This window comes from Drosophila montana, unplaced genomic scaffold, assembly GCF_035044405.1.
Source record: "Drosophila montana isolate Dmon_TW-CO22-7 unplaced genomic scaffold, ASM3504440v1 contig_1624_1, whole genome shotgun sequence".
Taxonomy (NCBI): Eukaryota; Metazoa; Arthropoda; class Insecta; order Diptera; family Drosophilidae; genus Drosophila; species Drosophila montana.
The window spans coordinates 3,094,533-3,115,543 of NW_026996559.1; the positions used below are offsets into that span (position 1 = coordinate 3,094,533).

The 21,011-nt window shown below is 41.7% G+C and overlaps 2 protein-coding genes across 6 annotated transcripts in view; one reads left to right on the plus strand and one right to left on the minus strand.

Moving 5' to 3' along the window:
* Positions 1-961: 961 nt before the first annotated feature.
* LOC135440016 (probable serine/threonine-protein kinase cdc7) lies at positions 962-20,243 on the plus strand. 2 transcript variants are annotated; one of them, XM_064698972.1, is made up of 7 exons: positions 962-1,081; positions 15,663-16,258; positions 16,355-16,592; positions 16,649-16,820; positions 16,894-17,053; positions 17,126-17,506; positions 18,156-20,243. In XM_064698972.1, exons 2-7 carry the CDS (start codon positions 15,677-15,679, stop codon positions 18,951-18,953), a joined length of 2,331 nt encoding a protein of 776 aa, XP_064555042.1. In that variant the 5' UTR covers positions 962-1,081; positions 15,663-15,676; the 3' UTR covers positions 18,954-20,243. The 2 variants fall into 2 exon arrangements, with proteins under 2 accessions (XP_064555042.1, XP_064555051.1); XM_064698981.1 differs by having other exon boundaries at positions 16,894-17,032.
* The window catches only part of Nost (Nostrin), a 30,845-nt gene continuing 29,797 nt past the window's right edge, over positions 19,964-21,011 (minus strand). For all 4 annotated transcript variants that reach the window (XM_064698953.1, XM_064698937.1, XM_064698959.1 and 1 more), the window contains one exon: positions 19,964-20,953. In XM_064698953.1, the coding sequence (XP_064555023.1) occupies positions 20,207-20,953 (747 nt within the window). In that variant the 3' untranslated portion in view covers positions 19,964-20,206. The remainder of the gene's footprint in view (positions 20,954-21,011) is intronic.

Below are 21,011 nucleotides of genomic sequence, written 5' to 3' on the forward strand. Positions count from 1 at the left end.
CCGCAAAGATTGAAGGAAATTAACTGAGGCAAGGCAGCAACCACTGTGGCAGCATCGGCAGCTAATCAGTCGGCAAAGTGCGGCGGCGACGACGTCGCGCCGTCCGTAGTCAACGAGCAACGACTGCGGTCGCGGCGAATAAGTCGGTGTAATTGCAACGCAGTGGCAACGCCGACTAAGCGAATAGAGCAGGCGCAACAGTGCTGTCAATTTTGATAGCCGTAAAATGAGGAGAATACTACAGCAGTTTTTACAGCTTAGTCTTGTGAGAAGAAAAAACAAATTTCTAACAATTTAGTACGAAGCTTAAATGTGGAAAAATATATTGAGAAGGTTCTAAATGAGTTTCCAGAGTTGTTAAAAGCTTAACATTTTAGCTACAGAGTTCTCGTTTGTAGCAGAGTAACATAAAAACAGTTGTGTCTCGAATTGCTAAATCAAATATTGTCTTACAGCTTTTATAACAACTATGTAATAAGAACAAAATGTTTGTTGTTAGCATTAATTTCCAAACTGTGACTAGATGCGATCTATTGCGACAGCACGCTTTGTTCGTTTCTAGCTTGAAAACGGCTAAACATGCAGAGCTGCTCGTCGGCAGCGGTGATTGGCGCAGTCGCAATCGAATTGGAGGAGCCGTCGTCGTCGTCGACGCCGTCGCCATCGCCATCGCCGTCGCCGTTGTCAGTTTGCTTTGAACACTCGTACGTGAAAGTTGGCGCTGCGTCTGCGTCTCACAAAAAGCTTTGCCAAAACAATTTTGAAAGCGCAGGCGTGCAACGGTTTTTTCTGCTTTCAAGCCACGATTTGTTTTTGTTATCGATGGTTTATTTTTTTTTTTTTTGGTTTCGTTGTAGTGTGAAGTGAAAAGCATATGAATTTTGTGCATATTTTATCGAGCTGTTGGGCGTTTTGATTGTTTATTTTTTGGCTTACTTTTTTTTTTTTGTAATCTCATTATTTGTGCAATTTTGCTGTAAGCTAACAAAAATATGCAGCAACATTAATAACTACAGCCAAGACAACAAAAGTCAACAGCAATTACGAGTGCTCGTACCAGGCATTACGACCAAAGGAAGAGGTAAGCAAATATGCAATGCATTTGTTTTTTTTTTGGTTTTGTTTTGCTTATGTTTGTTTCGGGGTTGCATTTGAGCAAAAACCACAAAAAAAAAGATAAACGAAAAAACAAAAACGCAAAAAGACCAAAACTGGCCTATCCCAGCTGACACACATACATGTGTATGCATGTGCATATGTTTATGTATAGTATATACGGGCATGGATATGGGGACTGTAATACACACAGATAGGAAAACACCGATGCAGATACACAGATACAGATACATTTGCACAGACACCAACAAGCTAGACATAACCTCATTAAAGTTGTCGCTGTTGTTGTCCTCATTTTATCCGGCTGCCAGTGAGCCCAGCCGTCGGAGTTGGAGCCGCATTCGCACTCGGAGCCGTCTTCGATTATTGAGCCGTTTGACTTTTTCCCAACAACGACGAACCTGTTACCAAAGTAGCAAAAAACAAAAAAAAAAAAAAAAAGAAATAAATATAAAAAAAATATATACAATTTATAATAAAAACATCTCGCTGCCTCTGGCAGCCTCTAGAAATCTGTGTGCGAGACAATCTTAAAGCTCTTTTTTTTTCTTTCTTTCTCGATACACTTCAATTAGATCAGGGTAGCAAAACATGTTCATTCAGGCTTTGCGGGTTTACGCATGAATGGACAAGTTGCCGTAGCTGAACTATTCGAATTCGATTTAACCCGCAGTTAGCTGGCAGTTTACCTGGCTGATAACATTAAGGGTACTCCCTTACTTATAACCTAAAACAGGACTATGGTTAGTGTGACTTGTAAAACTGTTATGCAACAATGTTTTGCTAAGTAATATCATTTTGATTTATATATAATATCATTATAGTATTCCCTTCCCTTCCAATGAAGTTCATAATTAAAATAAATTTGTTCAATTTTTAGCGATTTTGGCAGCTGTGCTTACAATGTTTCAATAGGGTATGCCCTTGTCGGTGTTCTGTGCTGATGCTCTCTCTGCCTCTCTTCTTGTTTTAACTCTGCTTCTAGCTTGTTGTTGTTGTTGCCATGAACTTGCTTTTTGACCGGGCCCGGGCCTGGGCCAAAACAGTTTCAGCACTCGACGCGGCTCGCTGTGTTTTCGTGCAGTTTTCGTTTGGATTCGCCCGCCTCAATTTCTTGCTCCTGGACCACACCCCACCTGCCCACCTGCCCAGCAGCCCACCTGCCCACCTGACCCCCTGCCCTGGTCCGAGCGCTGTACACACTCGGCTAAGCCCAGACAACAGCATGAATATTATTATATTTCCGTGCCGCATCATTATTGCCGCGCTTGAAATCTACTTTTGCTTCGGCTTTAATTTGCCACACGTTTTGTTCGCCCCTCGCCCTGCGCGCCCCATGGCCCGTTCCCCCTATCCCCCTCAATGGCCAAGCAGCCGTAGCGAAGTCCGCGTCATCAGCCAAAGGAATTGAAAGTGCGCGCGCATGCGCAATTAAGGCCAAGTGCGCAAAAAACACACCACTAAATAAAATAAAATAAAATAAAATCAAGTAACTGCGACCCAAAGACAAAAGTGTATATAAAAGTCAACCGAAAATAACAACAACAATGACAGCAAAAAAACAACGACAACAACAGCAAACAAAAGCGTCCAAGTCGAAGGCTTAAGTGGAGCGAGTGCCGCAAAAATTCACTTTTCATATTTGGGGGCACACAGAACGCGACTCCAACATTGCCTCGTTACACACACACACACACACACGCACACAAGTCTTATATACAAAGAAAACTTAATTTTTCGAACAATTTTCTTAAGTGCGCAAAATTATCTTCTCTTAAACAAATACGCTCCTATATTCTAAAAAAATAAGTACATTTTTAGTTTTCTTTCTTTGCTCAAATGTAGAAAATAATTTTTTTGAGTGCACACACACACACTCACACACACACGCGCACTGACACACCTGCATGTGGCGACCGAGTTGGTGAAAATCAACATACAGGTTATACAGATTTATGATCACTTTCTGATACTGTTCGCTGAGTGCGTCCGTTCATCAGACCGCCCGTCCGTCCGTCCGTCCGTCCGTCCGTCCGTCGGTCCGTCCGCTTCTCGCTGCCTATCTGGTCGTCTATCCATGTTCTTGTGAATGTAGGTGAGCTTCAGCTATGTACACCCTGTACATAAAGGAAAATACATTAACGAACGTAAGCAGATGACGATGATGTGGGCCTGGTCAACCATGGATCGAGGTCACAAGCTGAAGATCTTGGTGAAAATGGCAATATGAATATCATGGCGATTATCACATATAATTGTCGATATTTCTATGGGCTTGGAAAAACTTTGAGTGTAGCAGAGAGGCAAAGCGCATCGGGGACTATAGCACAAAATCGATAGGCGTAAGTTTTCATTCTGCTCAAAGCGCTGCATGCTATTATTTTTGTGGAAAAATTCTGGGATATCGCCTAATTCTCGTTCTTGGGGTTTAAATTGCGACACCTTTTTAATTTAAAGTGTGTGTTTTTTACATTTTTGGAATCTTTTATCAATTTTAGACTATTTACGTTAGTGAGGTATAATTTTGGATATATACTAGCATAGGTTAACCGGCTTTGCCCGGTAATGCTTTACCCAGCTTCGATCGATGAATTACGTGCAGTGACATTTTATGTAAAAAATATGTTTGAAAATATGGTAATTTTTTTGAAAAACCAGTGAAAAACGTATTAGGCTTAAAAATCCGTTTGGATGAAATCATAAAACCCTTGACTAAAAGTTTTCCAGCCAAGAGGGATGACCTAGAGAAAGGTGTGAAACATATCTCGATTGAATTTTATTAAGATTCTTAAAAAAGTGTGTGCAAGCAAAAAAGTTGCATTCAACGGGCTTTCACCAATTTTCCACAGTTGCGCGTGGAATATTCCGCGAGCATAGTCGAAACTTAATTTCCGCTGTTGCGATCATGCCACTTGACATGCTTGCCATTGTGTGTGGGCCCGTACCTTCCTTTAGCTATACCCGATTTGGATAGAAAACGTTTGCTATCAATAGTTGATGTGGTGGGAGTCGTGCTCAGCCACAACATGATTACCCGACGCTGTCATCATGGGCGCAGCGCATTCGAGAGCACCCAAAGAAACTGTGACAAGATTGGAGATGAGGGTCATACGTGTCAGTTTACCTCGCCCGGTTTCCGGCCAAGACCGAATGTCAAGCAGAAGGGTCCAGCGTCCGTTTCTCGAGTCGCGCCATCATGCTGTTTGTGTGTGAAAGGTGCAGCAACAATCAACACCTGCTCCAGCTCTGGGTCCAGCTACATAGACAGCTCCCACTTGCACTAATTGTAAATTGCACAGAACGCGCATTGGACACGGCTCGACGAATCCGGCTCGAGTTGGTACTTCCTCGGTTGCGCTTCCCATGCCAAGTGCAAAACAATTTTATGGCCATTTTAGACTGCCATCTGTTGTTCAACAAATTGGCTGCTTTGGTGGCTTAAATGCCGCTTGGCATACAACAAAGAAGTGTGGATGTTACAGCGGGCGTCATATATCTCACGGCGGCAACAAGCGCCAACGGCAATGCTCTCTGTTGATTTCTGTTGTTGTCTTGCTAGCTACCCAATACAAATGTGTTAAAAGGGTGTCATAAGGTTATCTGATAGTCAGCTGAGTCGGCGTCAATTTCCAAGCTGTCCCAAAATCGATAAATATCGATTTTAAGATTTCCACAACTCCTCCGATGTCCTAAAATCGATAAATATCCATATTCAAACTCATTTTAAAATATACTTCAAAGCTTAAGTGATCAAGAAACAGCATATTTCGCATGATGCTTCCCCCCATCCATTGCCCAAGAATCGATAAATATCGATTTTAAAAACTATAATTTTAAAGTACATGTATTCTCAAAGATAAAAAGATCTATAGAAATTGGCTTGGAGGTTCTGTAATTACCCCGTTGTACTAAAATCGATAAATATCGATTTCCTAATGGCGTTTTAAAGCATATTTCTAAGATTGAAGACGCAAGAGAAACGAAATTTGGAGTGGTAGGATGCGTAAAGCATACACAGATAAAAAATATCTCACGTTTTGCATACCTCGCTCCACTAAAAGAGATTTCCAGTTCTAGTTATTAATTCTATTTAAAACTAAATAAATTATAAACTATAAAACAGTTGGACAATAAACAAATTTGAGCGTGGATCATACAAACAGCAATTCGTAGCTGGTTACAGGGTATCTTAGTGCCGAGTGCTGTCAGCTAATGCACTTGCTGCTGTTATTGCTGATGTTGGCATAAACTTGGCTCTTAGCCTGACTTATTTATTATGCAAACAAACGGGCAGCGGCCCCAATAACAATAATAAGCCTGGGGCCCCACACATGCGCTTCAGCAGCAACAGCAGCAGCTGGAACGGGAACGGGAACGGGAATGGGAACGGGAATGGGTATGGGTTTTGGGAATGGGTATCGGCATGGGCATGGGAATTGCCACAATGGCAACATCTATGGACATTGCCGCACATATTTCTGATTGTTTATTTATTCTTTGGCAAAGACAACGGCCAATGTCTATATGTGCGCTGCGATTTCGGGCGAATGCGACGCGCCAGATAAACAAATCTGAGCGTGACTAATGGCTGACCAAGCCCCACGACGACAGCAGCAGCAGCAGCGGCAGCGGCAGCGGCAACGTGGGAAAGCTAACACTCGCCCACGTTTTGATCTTTGGCTAGGATTTTGTAGTAACAGGCAACTGGCAACTGAGGCAGCTGGCAACTGGCAACTGGCAACTGAGGCAGCTGGCAATGGGCAGTGAAAGCGTTGTTGCATGTGCTACGGCTGCCTGCTCCGCATTCGTAATTGTTGCTCTTGTGCCGATTCAAGCGTTGGTCATTTAATTGCCCCACTGAGCGGAGCCCGTGCCCGGATATTGAGCTGATGCTCTTACTCCCCACCCCCCCGCTGCCGCTGCTGCTGCCGACGCTTGCTCGTTAATTGGTCATGCAATTGACCGAAACTGGATTTGCATATATGCGTCGCAACTGTCATAGCTGTCATTGCCATCATCATTAGCAGCAACAACAGCAGCAGCAGCAGCAGCAGCAACATTGAGTGCGGGCTTCCTGCGCTCAGCCATTCGCATAGTTTGTTGGTACCAAAAGCAGTCAAAACATAAATTTCAGCTCATTTGCGTAAAATAGTCGCTCTGATCTGTTGTCATGGGCAAGAATTTTGGATCATTACGCCAACGCGTTTGCGACAATTTAAGGTCAATAGTTTTTTTTTCTCTCTCTCGCATTTTTCTTCACAATAGCATTACAAAATAAAAAGCATTGAGGCGTTAAAATGGCCTATGCCTACATGCCTTGAACTATATATAGGCATTCTATTGAGCTTTGGTTTTTTTTTTTAATATACCCTGTACCCATCAAAAAAGTTGACGGAGTTTCAACAGAAACATTTCTATAAAATGAACTCGCTTCTATTCGATATGCAATTGTTGAGAACTTATCGATAAGCATATAAACTATCGAAACGAAATATCGATACTGCGAGCAAAGGGAAAGTCATGTTCTGAGCATTAATAAATGCGACTTTCCATATTTTATAATATATTAAATATATACATATGTATTAAAGCCTTTCTATTACTCTCAGCCCAAAAGCTAGCAATGCGTTGCTATCGTTTATCGTTATCGATATCGCGAGATCCCTGCTATTGTCCAGAAGGATTATTGCCAGTTCCCCAGAAAGAATTCTTCTTCTTAAATAACATAATAAAAGAACAAATTTTAGTGCGCTTTTCGCTTTAGCTACATGAATAGAGTATCTATTAGTCGAGCGCTTGCCGCAATATGATTTTTACTTGTTTTTTTTTTTGCCAAACTTCAAATTTACGGTGATTGTTGCCCGCATCAATTTGGGCCACTTGATTGTTTCAGGCTTTGCCCATATGGAAATAAATAAACAAAAGCTATTGCCAACAGTTATGTGTGTATATAGATAGTTAGATATATGTAGATACTCAGCTCGCTGGTCAGTGGGTGTACTTGGATTGCTTGGAAAGCACACGGCACACAACAACAGCAACAACAACAACAACAACAACACACAAATTGCAAAAACAGCAACAATTACAGTACGGTACGAGTATACGGAACATTAAATAAAAATAATATTAACAAATATATATTTATATATGTATGTATGCAATTGTTATACAGTTTTAGAATGATATATGCAGAGATATGAGAACATTTTGTTATGGCATAAAATATATTTATTGCTTCAATATTTATAGAAATTTATATCTAAATTTTATTTTATTTAAAAGATTTGTTGATAATTGAATTAATTGAATAACATTTGACTTCATCTTTGTCAATTTGCTGAATGAAATAATAATAATTATAATAATAATCACAATAAAACTAATAATAATGATAATGATAATAACAACAATAATAATAAGAATAAAATAATATTAATAATCACCGTAAGAAAAAGTTTAACAGCAATTCCAAAAACTTGTTAGTTTTTTTAATCATATTCAAGATTTTGTTGTTATATAAATTCTCTTAATAGCTTTCCAATAGCGGTAAATGCCTATCTTTTCTCCATGATCTAATGAAAATACTCTACAAAATATTTCATATTTTTATGATAATAACAATAATAAAAAGTAATAATAATTGATAGCAATTGCAGACTTTTGACTGACGATCTTCTGAAAATATTCCACAAAATATTTTATTTGTTTGCGTTCTTATGATAATAATAATAATAAAAATGATAGTAATAAGATTTATTATGACAATATTAATAATTACATTAAAAGAAATATGACTGTAATTGCAGACGTTTTGGCTATTTATATTCAATTTTTTTTTTTATAAAATCTCTTTAATACTTTTCAATAGCGGTACATGCATATCTTTTCTCCACGATCTTCCGAATATGTTCTACAATGCGTTTGATTTTGTTAGCTACACATATATAAAATAAAAGGAAATCTATGAGCTCAATTATTATCAAATTACTTTTAATATGTGCGGAAGCACTTATCTCAAATTATTTTACAAATCCATATGGGCGAGCTGCCAGATCACGATGATTGCCGGCATTCAGCTCGATGCGCCAGTTCCACCAAAGGTTGCCAAAAGGTCGCCTAAGCGAAAAGCTGCCGACAACTGACATTCACCCGGTTCCTAAGGAAATTTTTGTAGCTCATCAAGAGCTTATTGCTTGACCCCAAAATCAAAACGGTGGCCCACTCCCATTTGACAGATCGAGCCCAGAGCCGATTACACACACACAGCCCCCCCCCCCCCCCTGCCATGGCCCCTGCCACTCCCCCCTCGCAGCCTGTTAAGCGCAACGAGACAGCGCCAAGGTCATCGCCGCTGATGATGTTGGGCCACTTGCGGTCTGTCACTGGAACTGGTCACACAGCCCGGGGCCGCACACACCCATGTAATGTGTGTGCGTGTGTGTGTGTGTGAGGTGAGGTGCTTTTCACCATGATTTTATTTATGCCCATGCATAAATGTCAATCGGTTGGGCGGCCTGAAATTCCGGTGTCAGATGTTGCAAGCGGCGCGGCGGCTCACAAGTTGAAGATGTTGATGGGGCAAGATAAATAAAACTAAGTAGTTGCCGTCGCCTTTGGATGGGCATCGAAGCCGTCGTCGTAAGCGCATTATCTGCTGTGACGTCAGAAACTTCTGTGTTGGCCCTTTGCAATCATCGATTGATGCAAAACGAAAGTAAATTTTTGTTCGGATTTCCAAATCGAAACCGAAACCGAAAACGAAACCGAAACCTGAATTTGAAATGCATTTCGATTGCGTCCAAATGGAAAACTGCCAGGCGATAAATAAATAATATATAAAAGAAAAGCTAAGCTGCAGTTGTTGTTGTTGTTGTTATTTCATTAACTGTGTTTCTTGCTTTCGTCACGCTTATACAATGTTTCTTATACCCTATACCCATGGAAAATGGGTTAGAGGAAGGAGTATTATGTTGTGCAAATGTATGCAAAGGAGGCGGGTCGATATAGCCCTGATTCACTTTATATCCGTCTTCTTACGAGCTTGAGATGCTCCCCCGATCCGCTTCCACCAGGATTACATATCCCTATTTTGGAGCATTTACCTAAAGAAATACAGATTAAGATTAGTTTACTTACCAAGATGCCTCCCTCCACTCTTGCCAGAATTAAACAAATCTAAAACAAGCTAGAGCCGTGTGCTTTGGTATATGCACACACTGGGATGCCACGCTTAAAAGCTGAACATTTCAGATGAAGATCGGACTACAAGCACCGAAGATATTTTGGCACTTCGGTGCTGGGCACAGGGTATCTCCTAGTCAGCCACACCCGACTGGAGCACTCTGGTTTCTTGTTGCCGTTAGTTAGTAATTTATTTTATTTCGTATTTAAACTATGGTTTTTTAATGATTTTTTGTGCGTTGAATGAATGAATGCGGCTGCGGCTGCGCAATGCCAACAACTTTGACTGCGATTATTGAAGCAAAAACAACAACAACAACAACATAAGCAACAAACACGTCGGAATCGTTACCGTCTAAATGAATTCAATTAAAAATTCACAATCAACAATAAATAACTAACTCAAGCGCTTGGCGGCATTTGTTTTGCCTTTGCTCGGACTTTGAGATACCAATGCAAAAAAATAACAGCAACAAAATATAGCATAAATAAAATTAGCAGCACACGGCTGCGTTGCACAGTGGTGCAATGTTGGGGAAAACAAAAAAAAAACAAAAGTTAAAGAAAAAGAAAGATGAGCGAAAAAGGATTTACTTTGCGTCAGGTCTCAATCAGCTTGGAAAGGAGCTTGGCAAATCCTTAAGCTAATTTGAACTTCTCGCTCGGACGAGCGATATGGGGGCATAAGAACAGAGAGAGTTTTGAAAGCTTCTACAAGCTGCGAGCGAGCTTTAGTCAAAACTGAACTAAAAGCTGCACACTGCAGCTAGCTAAATGTTATTTAACTAGGTAGTATCGAAGAAGCTTAAAAGCTGCTAAAAGTTTCAGGCGAGATTAATTGAAAAGACTTTGCTCAATATTTTTAAGGTTGATGTGCGTTTAAACATATTTCTAATGCCATGCTGTTATGCAAGACAGTTTGAGAGAAATAAGCAGAAAGCTTTCGTCAACTTTTTAATGTCAACAAAAAAAATCATAAGGACAGCTAAATGACGAGGTTTCGGGTTGCAGTGCCAGATCGCCTCAGTGCCAATGCTTGTAATTTTAGCTAACAATAATAAATATTGCCTGTTATTTTGAATGGATATAACAAATGTATTTATTTATTTATTTCGTGGTATATTATGGTGCACGGTATTTTAAGAGTTTGTTTCTCATGCAAAGATTTCTTGTTTATTTTATTTTTAATTAGAAAAAGTATTTATCAAGAGAGAGAGAGAGAGAGAGAGAGAGAGAGAGAGAGAGAGAGAGAAAGAGAGGGAAATATAGATAGAGAAAGAGAGAGAGGAAAATTAGAGCGATTTAGTTTGAAAGTATAAGCAGAGATAAAATTTGTTAAACTTATAATCAAAAGCATTCTATGAGAATCGCATAGCACGGCGCAATTTTATAAGTACGTTATGTTAAGCTAGCAGCGCAGCGGCATGCAGGCTTGGTCTGTGTTTGGTGTAAGAGATTATCTATATTTATATATATATTGAAGAAACCTTTTTATATTTTTTTTTTAACTTTTCCCTTCCCTGCCTAATTGAAATATTTGACATGGCCAACAAATTGCATTAGTCACACTGTGCGAGTGCACGAAAAACGCAAATCGAATGAAGCTAGTTAGTACACAGTGTGCATAAAACTGCGACTGCGGCTGCGAGCGTGGGAAAATAAATACGATGGGGCAGCTGCTCGGGGCCTGGTCCCTGGCCACCGACGATGACATGGGCCAGTCGACAGCGATTGTGACTTGTGACTGTGACTGCGCCAGGGAATGTTACTGCGATTGTGACTGTGACAGCGACTGTCGATGTGACTGTGACTGCGACTGTGACAGCCACTGTGACTGTGACAGCGACTGCGATTTTGACTGCGACTGTGACTGTGACAATGTTTGCCCGTGTTAATTCTTTTGGTCAAGCAAAGAACGCCTGCAACCGACTGCGCAATACCCTGTTCACAGTGTTAATATCGATTGTATAAGTCTGAAAGGCGTTTCCTTGATTGATTAGCTTGATTACTGCAAGATTCTAACCAAAAAGCAGAGACTTTCAAACTGTGACTAAAGAATATAACGACTTTTGCCTGTACGTAATATTTAGCTCGTACTTAGAAGAAGCCCAGCCTAATGGACCTGGCCCCGAAATATACTCTGCACTCGACCCGTATACCCTCTCGCTCTGCCAACACCTTGCGTACAGGGTATACACCGGCAAACACGAAACGACGGCTATTTCAACGACTTTGTTGTTGGGCTGTCGGTTGTGTGTTTTTTTAGGGTCAAAACACTTTTCAAAATCCAATGCAAATGCGAGTTCTGATTGAATGGGCAGCGATGCGGATCTGAGCCGCGCTGCTGTTGTTTATGATTTTTATACTATTTTATGATCTTATGATATTGCTGCTGCTGGCCGACGGACTTATGGACTTTCATTGATGGAAACTTTCAAAATGGGGAAGAAAAAAATTGGCTTTTTGGCCATCGAGAACGGGCCGGCGGGCAAAATGCGAACAGGTTTTCTTTTTTTTTTTCAGATACGCAGATACATTTTGCAGATACTTCATTTCGCTGGTTCGCCATCAAACTAACAGTTAGCTGCTAATGTGTGAGTGTGCAAGTGTGTGTGCGAGTGTGCAAGTGTGTGTGCGAGTGTGTGAGTGTTTCACAAGCCATCAGCAGAAGTACATAAATTACATTGGCAGTTTGTCGACGTCGACGTCGTCGTTGGCGTTGATTGTTGTTGAAGTTGTCGCCTGATCGGCCGCTTTGTTGCCGGCATTGTTTGAGCCAGGCCTACAAAAGTCTCCCAAGATTTTATTGGCTCGTTCTGCGTCGTCGTCGTCGTCGGCGTCGGCGTCGGCGTTACCGTTGCGAAACGTGTCCACAATGGAGTCCGGTCCGGTTAAATGCGTTTTAGCGAGCATATAATAGAAAATCTTGCGAAATATTTATACGTACACACATATCTAACTCGTACTCATACTCATAGTCGTACTCGTACCCGTACCGCTTAAGTATCTCAACTATCCATACGAAATTGCCAGGCAATTGAAAAAACAATGTGGCGAGCATTTTGAGCCGCAATTGAAATGAATGCCCCGCTATTCATTGGATGAACCTGAATGGCTTTTGGTTATCCAACTGAATGCCACATAAGACACCAGCAAAATGTTGTTATATTGTTTTTGTTTCATCTTCTTCTTCTTCTTCTAATTGCTTAACAAATTCATTTTCACATCTTTTGATTGCAGCTGCACAAAAGTAGTTTATATTTTTCTTAACTTGTGTTTAATATAATATTCATACACTTTAAATTAATTAACATGATTACAGTTCATTTTACTATGCTGCTTATGTAAGTTTTAATTTAAAAGAAAATAATAACTGCAGCATTATTTCTTGGATCATTTTTTCATCATCCAAAAAGTTAACTTGCAAGCTCAAAGATTCAATTACTTGACCCTTAGATATTGTGTTTTGTCTTAACTAGGAGTTAAACTATTTTTATGTTTATCTATTCATTGTGTTTTTTTTATTACTATTTAACAGCCAAGCTGCAGAGCACTGACATTGTTTTTTCTTTTTTTTTCACACACAAACTTAGACGACCCGCCCTGTTCCTCAAAATCGAGTTATATTTACGTGGATTTATATACTTGACGAGCCCACAACTGAATTGCTTTAACATTTATTTTTATGTTTATATAAATATATATACATATATATATATATATGTAAAATTGTACTTACCCAAAAATTCACCCACAAACGTATGACTATTTTATTGTTATCGTAGGAGGCAGACAGAACTTGTTTGACACACATCACAGAAAGAACGAATTAGAGTGTAAGCACCAGAGAAAAATATGAATAAAATGGGAGAGAGAGAGTGAGAGGGGGAGAGAGGGAGTGAGAGAGATAGACAGAGATAGAGAGAGAGAGAGAGAGAGAGAGAGAGAGAGGGAGAGGGAAAGAGAGAGATAAAGTAAATTAGAGTGAGAGTATAAGCAGAGATAAAATTGATCAAACGGCTGCAAGCCTTATTTGAATCCATGAGAATCACATAGAAAGTCACAATTTTATAAGTACGTTTTGTTAGGCTTGTCTCTGCTCTATGTAAGAGATCATGTATATATACATATATAATATATGTATCATATATGTATACACACACACGTATATACAAATAAGCAGGTGGTTCTTTAATGGTAACCAGGCAAGAGCCATGTCTCTGCTAATAAGGTCATGCCATTCGAAAGTCCTGTTTCAAAAAGAAATCAAATCATTTCTTCGAGTATTCAAAAAAAAAGGCATGCTCCAATAATACCTCCTTAAAGAAACGCTATCAATAAATTATAAACAAAAGATGTGTTGTGCGCTATCTAAATAGATTGACAAACAGTAAAACAGGTCATGCTATAAAGCGAGTAGTTATCAAAATAGAATGAAAGAATATTGCCCGCACAATAAAAAAAAAAGAACTCCGAGAGGGCCAATCACATTTCAACAGCTACGCGTTTGGGAACTTAACAAGCTTCAAGCAATGTCCAAAATGTACATATAACAAAATCAAGGAAACGAAGTTGTAAGACAACATTTGTATATGCAGCATTCGTTTCGAGTATTTTAGAATGGATGCCAATTTATAATTAAGTAATTTTGAGTATTTTCGTATTCGTTTCCTCATTATGTTGTGCAAGTCAGCAGAATTGTTATTATTGCTTATTAGATGTGATTAAACATAACTAATTGGCATAATCGTATTTAAGAACTCGTTATATTAAAAGCCCAAATTCATAAATCTGACCTTTCAGATGAAGCAATAGGTCTAACAAAAACAGAGAAAAACATAGAAGTGTACACAAACAAAGAGTATATAATTTTTATTATACTTTTCTAGGGCAAAAAGTTATATTGAAATCTGTAAATCGTTTAGTTAACTTTAGACTATGCCTGAACCTGCCCTAACTGACACTTCTTTGTTTATCTATACCCTTGCAGTTGCTCACATCATTTTGTCACGAAATATGTAACGTTTAGAGGGAGATCCAATCCCCGATCCAATAGTCAAAACAGTCGAGACGTCTCTGTCTTTTTCATTCAAGAGACTTTGCTTAGTCCCGCATTTCTGTTGCATGGCGGATCGGACGACTATAACCTATAGGTGCCATTGACATTATGTGTCCAAAATTGAGAAGTTGTTCTTCTATGTTCTTCCAAAAATCTTGAGCAAACTTGATACTTATTGATTGCAAAATCGAACTACTTTATCATATAGTCTTAACAACATCGGACCTCTACATCATAGTATAGGAACAATCTGTCGAAAATGAGTTTTTGTTTATTATTTTATTTTTTTTTTCTCTTATTTTTAATACTGTTTATTATACAAACCTGGCGACCACAAACTTGATTCTAAGAGCATTATAGAACACACTTGAGTTCTGATTGGCACTTATAAAAATTAAAACAACATATTTTAGCATAACTATAACTTCTTAAAACATGAGCAAAATCAACATCGGACTTCTTTATCATTGTATAGGAACAGTTTCTGCATGAGCAACCTTTCTCTTGGGCGAACCTTACATTTATTAGCAGGACTTAAATCTTAATACATGAGCAACATCTAATCAAGATGGGACTTCTATATCATATAGTTCTATAGGAATACGTGGAAATGCACACAGGGCATTTGATGTTCGGTGTGGCGATCTTGTGTTGTGCTTGTTGTGTTTGGGATTTGTCAGGCATACCGGTTAGCTGTGCTTTGACTGAAATACCCAACTAACCTTGGGTGAAATTCTGAATGTTATGGCCAAAAGGTGGCACGGCCTGCCGATCTGCCGATCTGCCACCACCTGTTGCCAAATGCTGTCGCATCGCAAACCAGTTGAGGCTGAGTCCCAATAAAACTGAGCACCGTTGGACGTTCGACACACTGGACGCAGTGGTCAGTGGACACGGGAACGATAAAGCTGGGTTGTCGTTGCCAGAGAAATAGTCGCGCTTAAGTTAGTGGTTAGAATATAGGTCGACGAGTCTTGAAACGAGAAAGTGCGTCTGTCCGCGGGAGATGCCAGCACTGCGAGACAGCATAAGTGTGCGTGAGTGTGTGTGTGTGTGCGTGTGTGCGGCTTTTTACAAAAAAAGATGCATATTTCAAAAGCGGTCCACGCCGTTAGCATCAGCAACTAGAATGCGTCTTGGGAGTCTGGCCAGAGAATCGATTTGATGCTTGGGGACCGCACAAGTATATTTTTCATTTCATGGTAACAAAGAATGCAACTGGCCTTCGGCTAAGACTAGCTTCGACATTTCTATCTGGGATCATTAGATATTTATTGAAACTACAATCTTTTCTACATTATAGCTGCACGATTCGGGATGTCTGGGGCCACGCACATGGCGCTGCCGGCGCATGCCATGGGGCCCATGCCCGGAGCGGTTCCCGCTGCGGGAAGTGCTGCCTCCGGCCAGAGCCTGCCGCTGGGCAAGCGCGGCCACAAGCGCTCCGTATCGTTGGAGAATAATGCGCCGCTGGCGCTGCGCAGTACGCCGAGCTTGAGCAGCATGGGCCAGCCGGCGCTGGGATCACCACTGCTGCAGTTGCCTGCGCACGGAGCACTGCATACGGGCACACTGAAGTCGCGCCAAGAGCAGCGGCGTCTCAGTCAGAAGTTTGGCAGCCACAGTAATCTGGATGACGATGCATTCAGTGGAGCACAGATGCGCAGCAAGTTCCAGAACATACGGCAAATGTTCGAGCTGAGCCGCAGCTGCGTGGCCAGCGCCGGAGAGCTGGGAGAGCGAGCCGAGAGCAAGTCAGCCGAGGAGGCGCTGCAGTCACTGCCGGCAATGCTTGGTTCACAAACGTCGATTGTGCGCCGCACCACGCCCATAGCTGCCGGAAGCCGCCTGGCCATTAGCGAACAGCCGCAGCAGCAGCCGGGCGAGGCCAAAGAACAGGTGAGGCATGACATTGACTTGGCATTAGGTGTGCCATGGGGTTGGGTTGGGCGCACTTGAAATTGATTAATGTCGCGCTTGCGCCTTTCGCTGCAGCAAATCGGTGGCGGCAACTTTCTGCGTCCGATCGCCTTCAAGCCCATTCCCTTTGAGCCGGACTATCGCATTGCTTCCCAGCAGCATCAGCAGCAGCAGCATCAACAGCAGCATCAGCAGCAGGCGCAGCAGCAGCAGCCGCACTCGGCACAGCAGCCGGTGCCGGGCGAGCGTTACGGCTATGGTTCGACGCCCTCCCTGGTGCCGCTCTCCACGGCGGCCACTCACAAATTTGGCAGTAAGTAACCCACTTTCTAATGCCGTCAGCCGTTCTACATTTTTGCCTCATGCCAGGCACAACAGATCTGCGTCACTTGGCGGCGCGCAGACGCGGTCACCGAGTTGTCCAGCGCAGCAGCAACGAGGATGGCCTCGGCCTTGGACTGGGACTGGGGCTGGGTCTGGGCTTGGGTCTGGGCCTGGAGTGTCTCACTGGCCATGATAGGCCGGATGGCGGCGGCATCAGGTAAGAACAAGCTTCGCCTAATCTCTAATCAAGAATTTGGCAACTAACCCGAATCTTGGTCAACGATTTGTAGCAAGGGGAATGCCGTGGCAGCTGGCAGCGATCTGACGCCCTCGCCCTCGGACTCGGGCATATCGGAGCTGGAGGCGGCACTCAAGGATCGGGACTCGGAGCTGTCGTACCTGCGACAGGCAATGGAACAGAATGAGAAAGTAATTTTCAAAGTCCAAAAGGTTAAATAACAAACACGCCACCCCGCCAGCCTCACTGATAGATGCCACATTGTCCACTTTCATTTCCAACAGGATAAGGAAGTGTACTGGGAGCACGAGACGCAGCGCCTGAAGCTCTTCTATGAGAGCCAGCAGCGCGAGTATCATCTCAAGTTCAAGAAAATGGAGCAGCTCCTGGCCTTGCAGCAGTTCCAGCTCAAGCAGCACAATCTGCGCCAATCCGAGCAGCTGCAGAAGTTGCAGCAGCAGCTCGATCTGACGCGTTGCAGCAACAAGAGCCTCAAGAACTCCGAGCAGCAGCTGCAGTGCTCCGCCCAGGAACTGAACCAGCAGCTGAACGAGGCTCAACAGACGATGGCCGCTCTGCGTGTCCAGCTGGAGGACAGCGAGTGGAAGGTTTGCGAACGCAACGGCGAAATAGCTTTACTCAAGACGCAGCTCAAGGAGGCGCATGTAAGTTCCGCTTGTGACTCCAGACTCCAAAACAATTCTTAACCTCAAATTATGGGCGCTGGTTCCAAAGTAATTCCAAAGTAGTTCCAAAGTGCTTCAAAGGTGCCTCACTTGATCGTTTGGGCCACCGGGCTGTGATGTTGCTGGTTCGAATCTCTATATAAAAGTTAGCTTGGAGGTTTCTAGAAAAAAACATCTTGAAATATGATACAATTCTATTTTTCATAGTACTTTTCAGTGGTCCAGCGACTAGGCAGTAGGACTAGTTCAAATTAAAATCTTAATTATGTAAACATTATCTAAATCAAAGATCGATTCGGCAACACAAACTTTGTAGAGTAGCCAATCTTACATCGCTTTGCCTGGCCAGAATTGATTGGTTTACCTCTCCACTAAACGTCCGTGGGTTTGGATGAAACAAAATTCACGGAGCACGTCCTAAATGAATTCACGCAAATGTATGGAAATAAGTATAGATCAAATAAGATTCAAAAAGTTATATGGAGCTGATATCGATTGTTATCGATTTTGGGGTAATGGGGCTTATCGATAATTTGACATAAATTCTTCCAAATTATCTAAAAAAGATTGCTTCCCAGGCATATATAAGTATATGTTGACTTAATGGATTCTCATTTCGTTTGCTCAGCTTGAAATCAACATGAAGGATCATGCAATTGTTAGCCTGAGACACAGTAACAACATCAACCATGTAAACAAAAACAACAACAACAACAACTATAACAACAACAACAACTATAACAACAACAACAACAACAACTGTAAGACAATAACATGCCAAAGTCAACCAAAGCAGCAGACGGAGGAAACCCAGCAACAGGAGCAACAGCTGCAGCAGCTAAACAAAATAATTGCGCTCAAGGATCAAGTGATTGGAGCGCTGACCAACGAGCTGGCCAAGCTGCGCAAGGAGCTATCCGATCTGGCCATTGCGCACGAGTATGGCGAGGAGCCGTGTGGCCGTTATACGCGCCTCAAGCAGCAGCTGGACAACTTGAATGAGATCTGCCAGAAGACGCGTAAGTATACGAGTCAGGCGGCGACGACAACAGCAAGACCACAGATAACGGCACCACAGCAACTGGACGCCATCATGGAGCGACTGCAGCTGGATCAGGGCCAGCCGGCGCAGCTAGCCCTAGATACACTCATCGAGGAGTCGACCACCTATGCCGAAGACATAGCCAAGCTGCGTCAAAAGCTCGACGATTTTCGCATCAATCTGGAGCTGGAGAAGCGTCAATGGTGCGCCGAAAAGGATAAAGTCCTTGGCTATCAAAAGCAGCTGCAGGCCCACTACATACACATGTACCAGAAGCTGCGCTGCCTGGACACTGCTGCCACCACAAACGCAGCTCCAGCTCCGGCGCAAGCGCCAGCGCCAGCGCCAGTTCCCACTGCAACGGAGGTAACCAACCAGGGCTGAACAGTTTCTCAATTGCCCAGCTCATGGTGCACTTGCTGAATATTGCTGAATAAGTCAGTATGCTTTGTCACATTGATGTCAATTAGTTACTACAGCAATAACTAAACAGATGCTTCTGATCCATTATCATTAAAAAGCAGAACGTGACTGGACTCACTTAAGCAATTGGATGAGTGATTGCTGTTTTCTGCTGTTTTGCCCGCTCCAGTAAGAGTCTTAACTCTTTGCAATACGATTTTGGCCTGCGTTTTGATTATTAATATACATTTATATAAATATACCATATATCTTGCCCGTACGATGCAACATTGTCTACGTTTAATTATCAATTACTATATTTATGCTATGCCCAGTTACCAGTCCGATCTTGAAAAGATTTGCATTTTTCTAATTTTGTAAACTTAATAGAATACCGACTATATATACCCAAGATATTCCAATTAGAACATTTTTTAATATAATAAATGACTAATTATTGGAATCAATATTTCTTGATATCACAAAATACTTTGATGCATGTTGAACACATTAATTTTATACCGGGCATCGCCGAGTTACTTCTTCTTCTTAAATACAAAATATTTTTCATCTAAAATAATTTTGAAGCAATTCAAGTTTGCCTAGCATAAATATAGTAAATGCCCCATATCGGATATATGATTTTGAACATTAAATACAATTATTTTTGTTATATTTATAAGAAAAATACAAGCTATACTACATATATGTATACGCATATATCTTTTGTTTTTAATTCTTTTCATAACTTATTAAATATAAAAAAAAAAATGTCGCGATGAATAAGAAAAAACAATTTTCGATTCTGGATTCGCATGTTTATGTTTAATATATATTCATTTGTGTGTTATATGTAGTTCCATTATGTAAATGAAAAAAAAAACAAACAAATTATATTTATTCAATATGATAATTACACGTAGTCAAGTATATGTGTGCAAGAGAAATGGCTTAACTGGGCGCTATAAATAATAATAATAAAAAAAAAAATATTATTTAAATATATATAATTTTGTGTTCCTTTTTTAACATTTAGATATTTTAATGCAGAGACCTTTAAAGCTCGTTGTAAGCATATGTTAAAAGGGGCAGATAAGCGAAATTAAATACAATATGACATTCTTCAAAACTCACGCACGCACAAACATACAAACACACGCACACACACTCATACAAGCTTAAGTATGCAATCACACTCTTACATAACTATGTGGCTTAGATATAGATACGATATGCTAGACACACTCCTCCACGTAGGTAGCCGGAAAGATGCCAATTTGATTGCGCAATGCGCCCAGCCACCAGCCGTCGTCCTGTTTGGCATGAACCTCGATAACATCGCCAGGACTCAGTTCCAGTTCGTCGTAGAGTTTTGGTGTGTAGCTGTAGAGCGCCTTGCAGCGCCCCAGCACCTGAGACTGGCCGCCATCTTTGGAGCTGACGCTGGTAAAATTGCTATTGGCGCCTTGGGAGCTCATGGATGAGCTTTGCACCTCCTGCGCATTTTGATAGAAATTCTGTGTTGTTTGCGGCTCAGCCTCATCCTCGTCCTGCGAACTAAACTCATCAAAGTCAGAGTCCTGCTGATTGGAGCCACCATCTGCCTGGCCGCGATCCCCGTTCGTCTGGCCAGCGGACAGCGTTTTGGACTTGGCCGTTACCGCCGTCGCCGTCGCCGTCGCCGCCAGCGATGCATTGGTTGTCGAGATTATCTTTGGTTGGCTGGTAAAGGTTTCAATATTGCTCTTGCTACGATTGAAGTGCTTCAGCAGCGCCGATGTGGGCGCAGCCACCACGCTAATGTTTGCACAGGAGCTGTTCGTCTGACTCTGCAATTGCGAATAGTCATCCTCCTCATCCGCGGTGGCATCGCTATTATCCTGCGACAGCAATGTGCTCGTATTCTGCGTCTTATCATTGTTCTTCATCCAGTTGGGCACCTTGAGAATGCTCTGCTGCAGGCCCGTGCGATCCCGTGTGATCTGTGGAATAAGTATAATTGGTTATAATTGTTGTTTCGATTAGATCGTGGGCATATAT

What these genes read in the sequence shown, in the direction of transcription:
- LOC135440016 (XM_064698972.1), top strand. Translation starts at nt 15,677, where the DNA reads ATGTCTGGGGCCACGCACATGGCGCTGCCGGCGCATGCCATGGGGCCC. An exon ending in CCGGATGGCGGCGGCATCAG is followed by an intron (nt 16,821 to 16,893) that starts GTAAGAACAAGC and finishes AACGATTTGTAG; the next exon opens with CAAGGGGAATGCCGTGGCAG. An exon ending in CGCAGCTCAAGGAGGCGCAT is followed by an intron (nt 17,507 to 18,155) that starts GTAAGTTCCGCT and finishes TCGTTTGCTCAG; the next exon opens with CTTGAAATCAACATGAAGGA.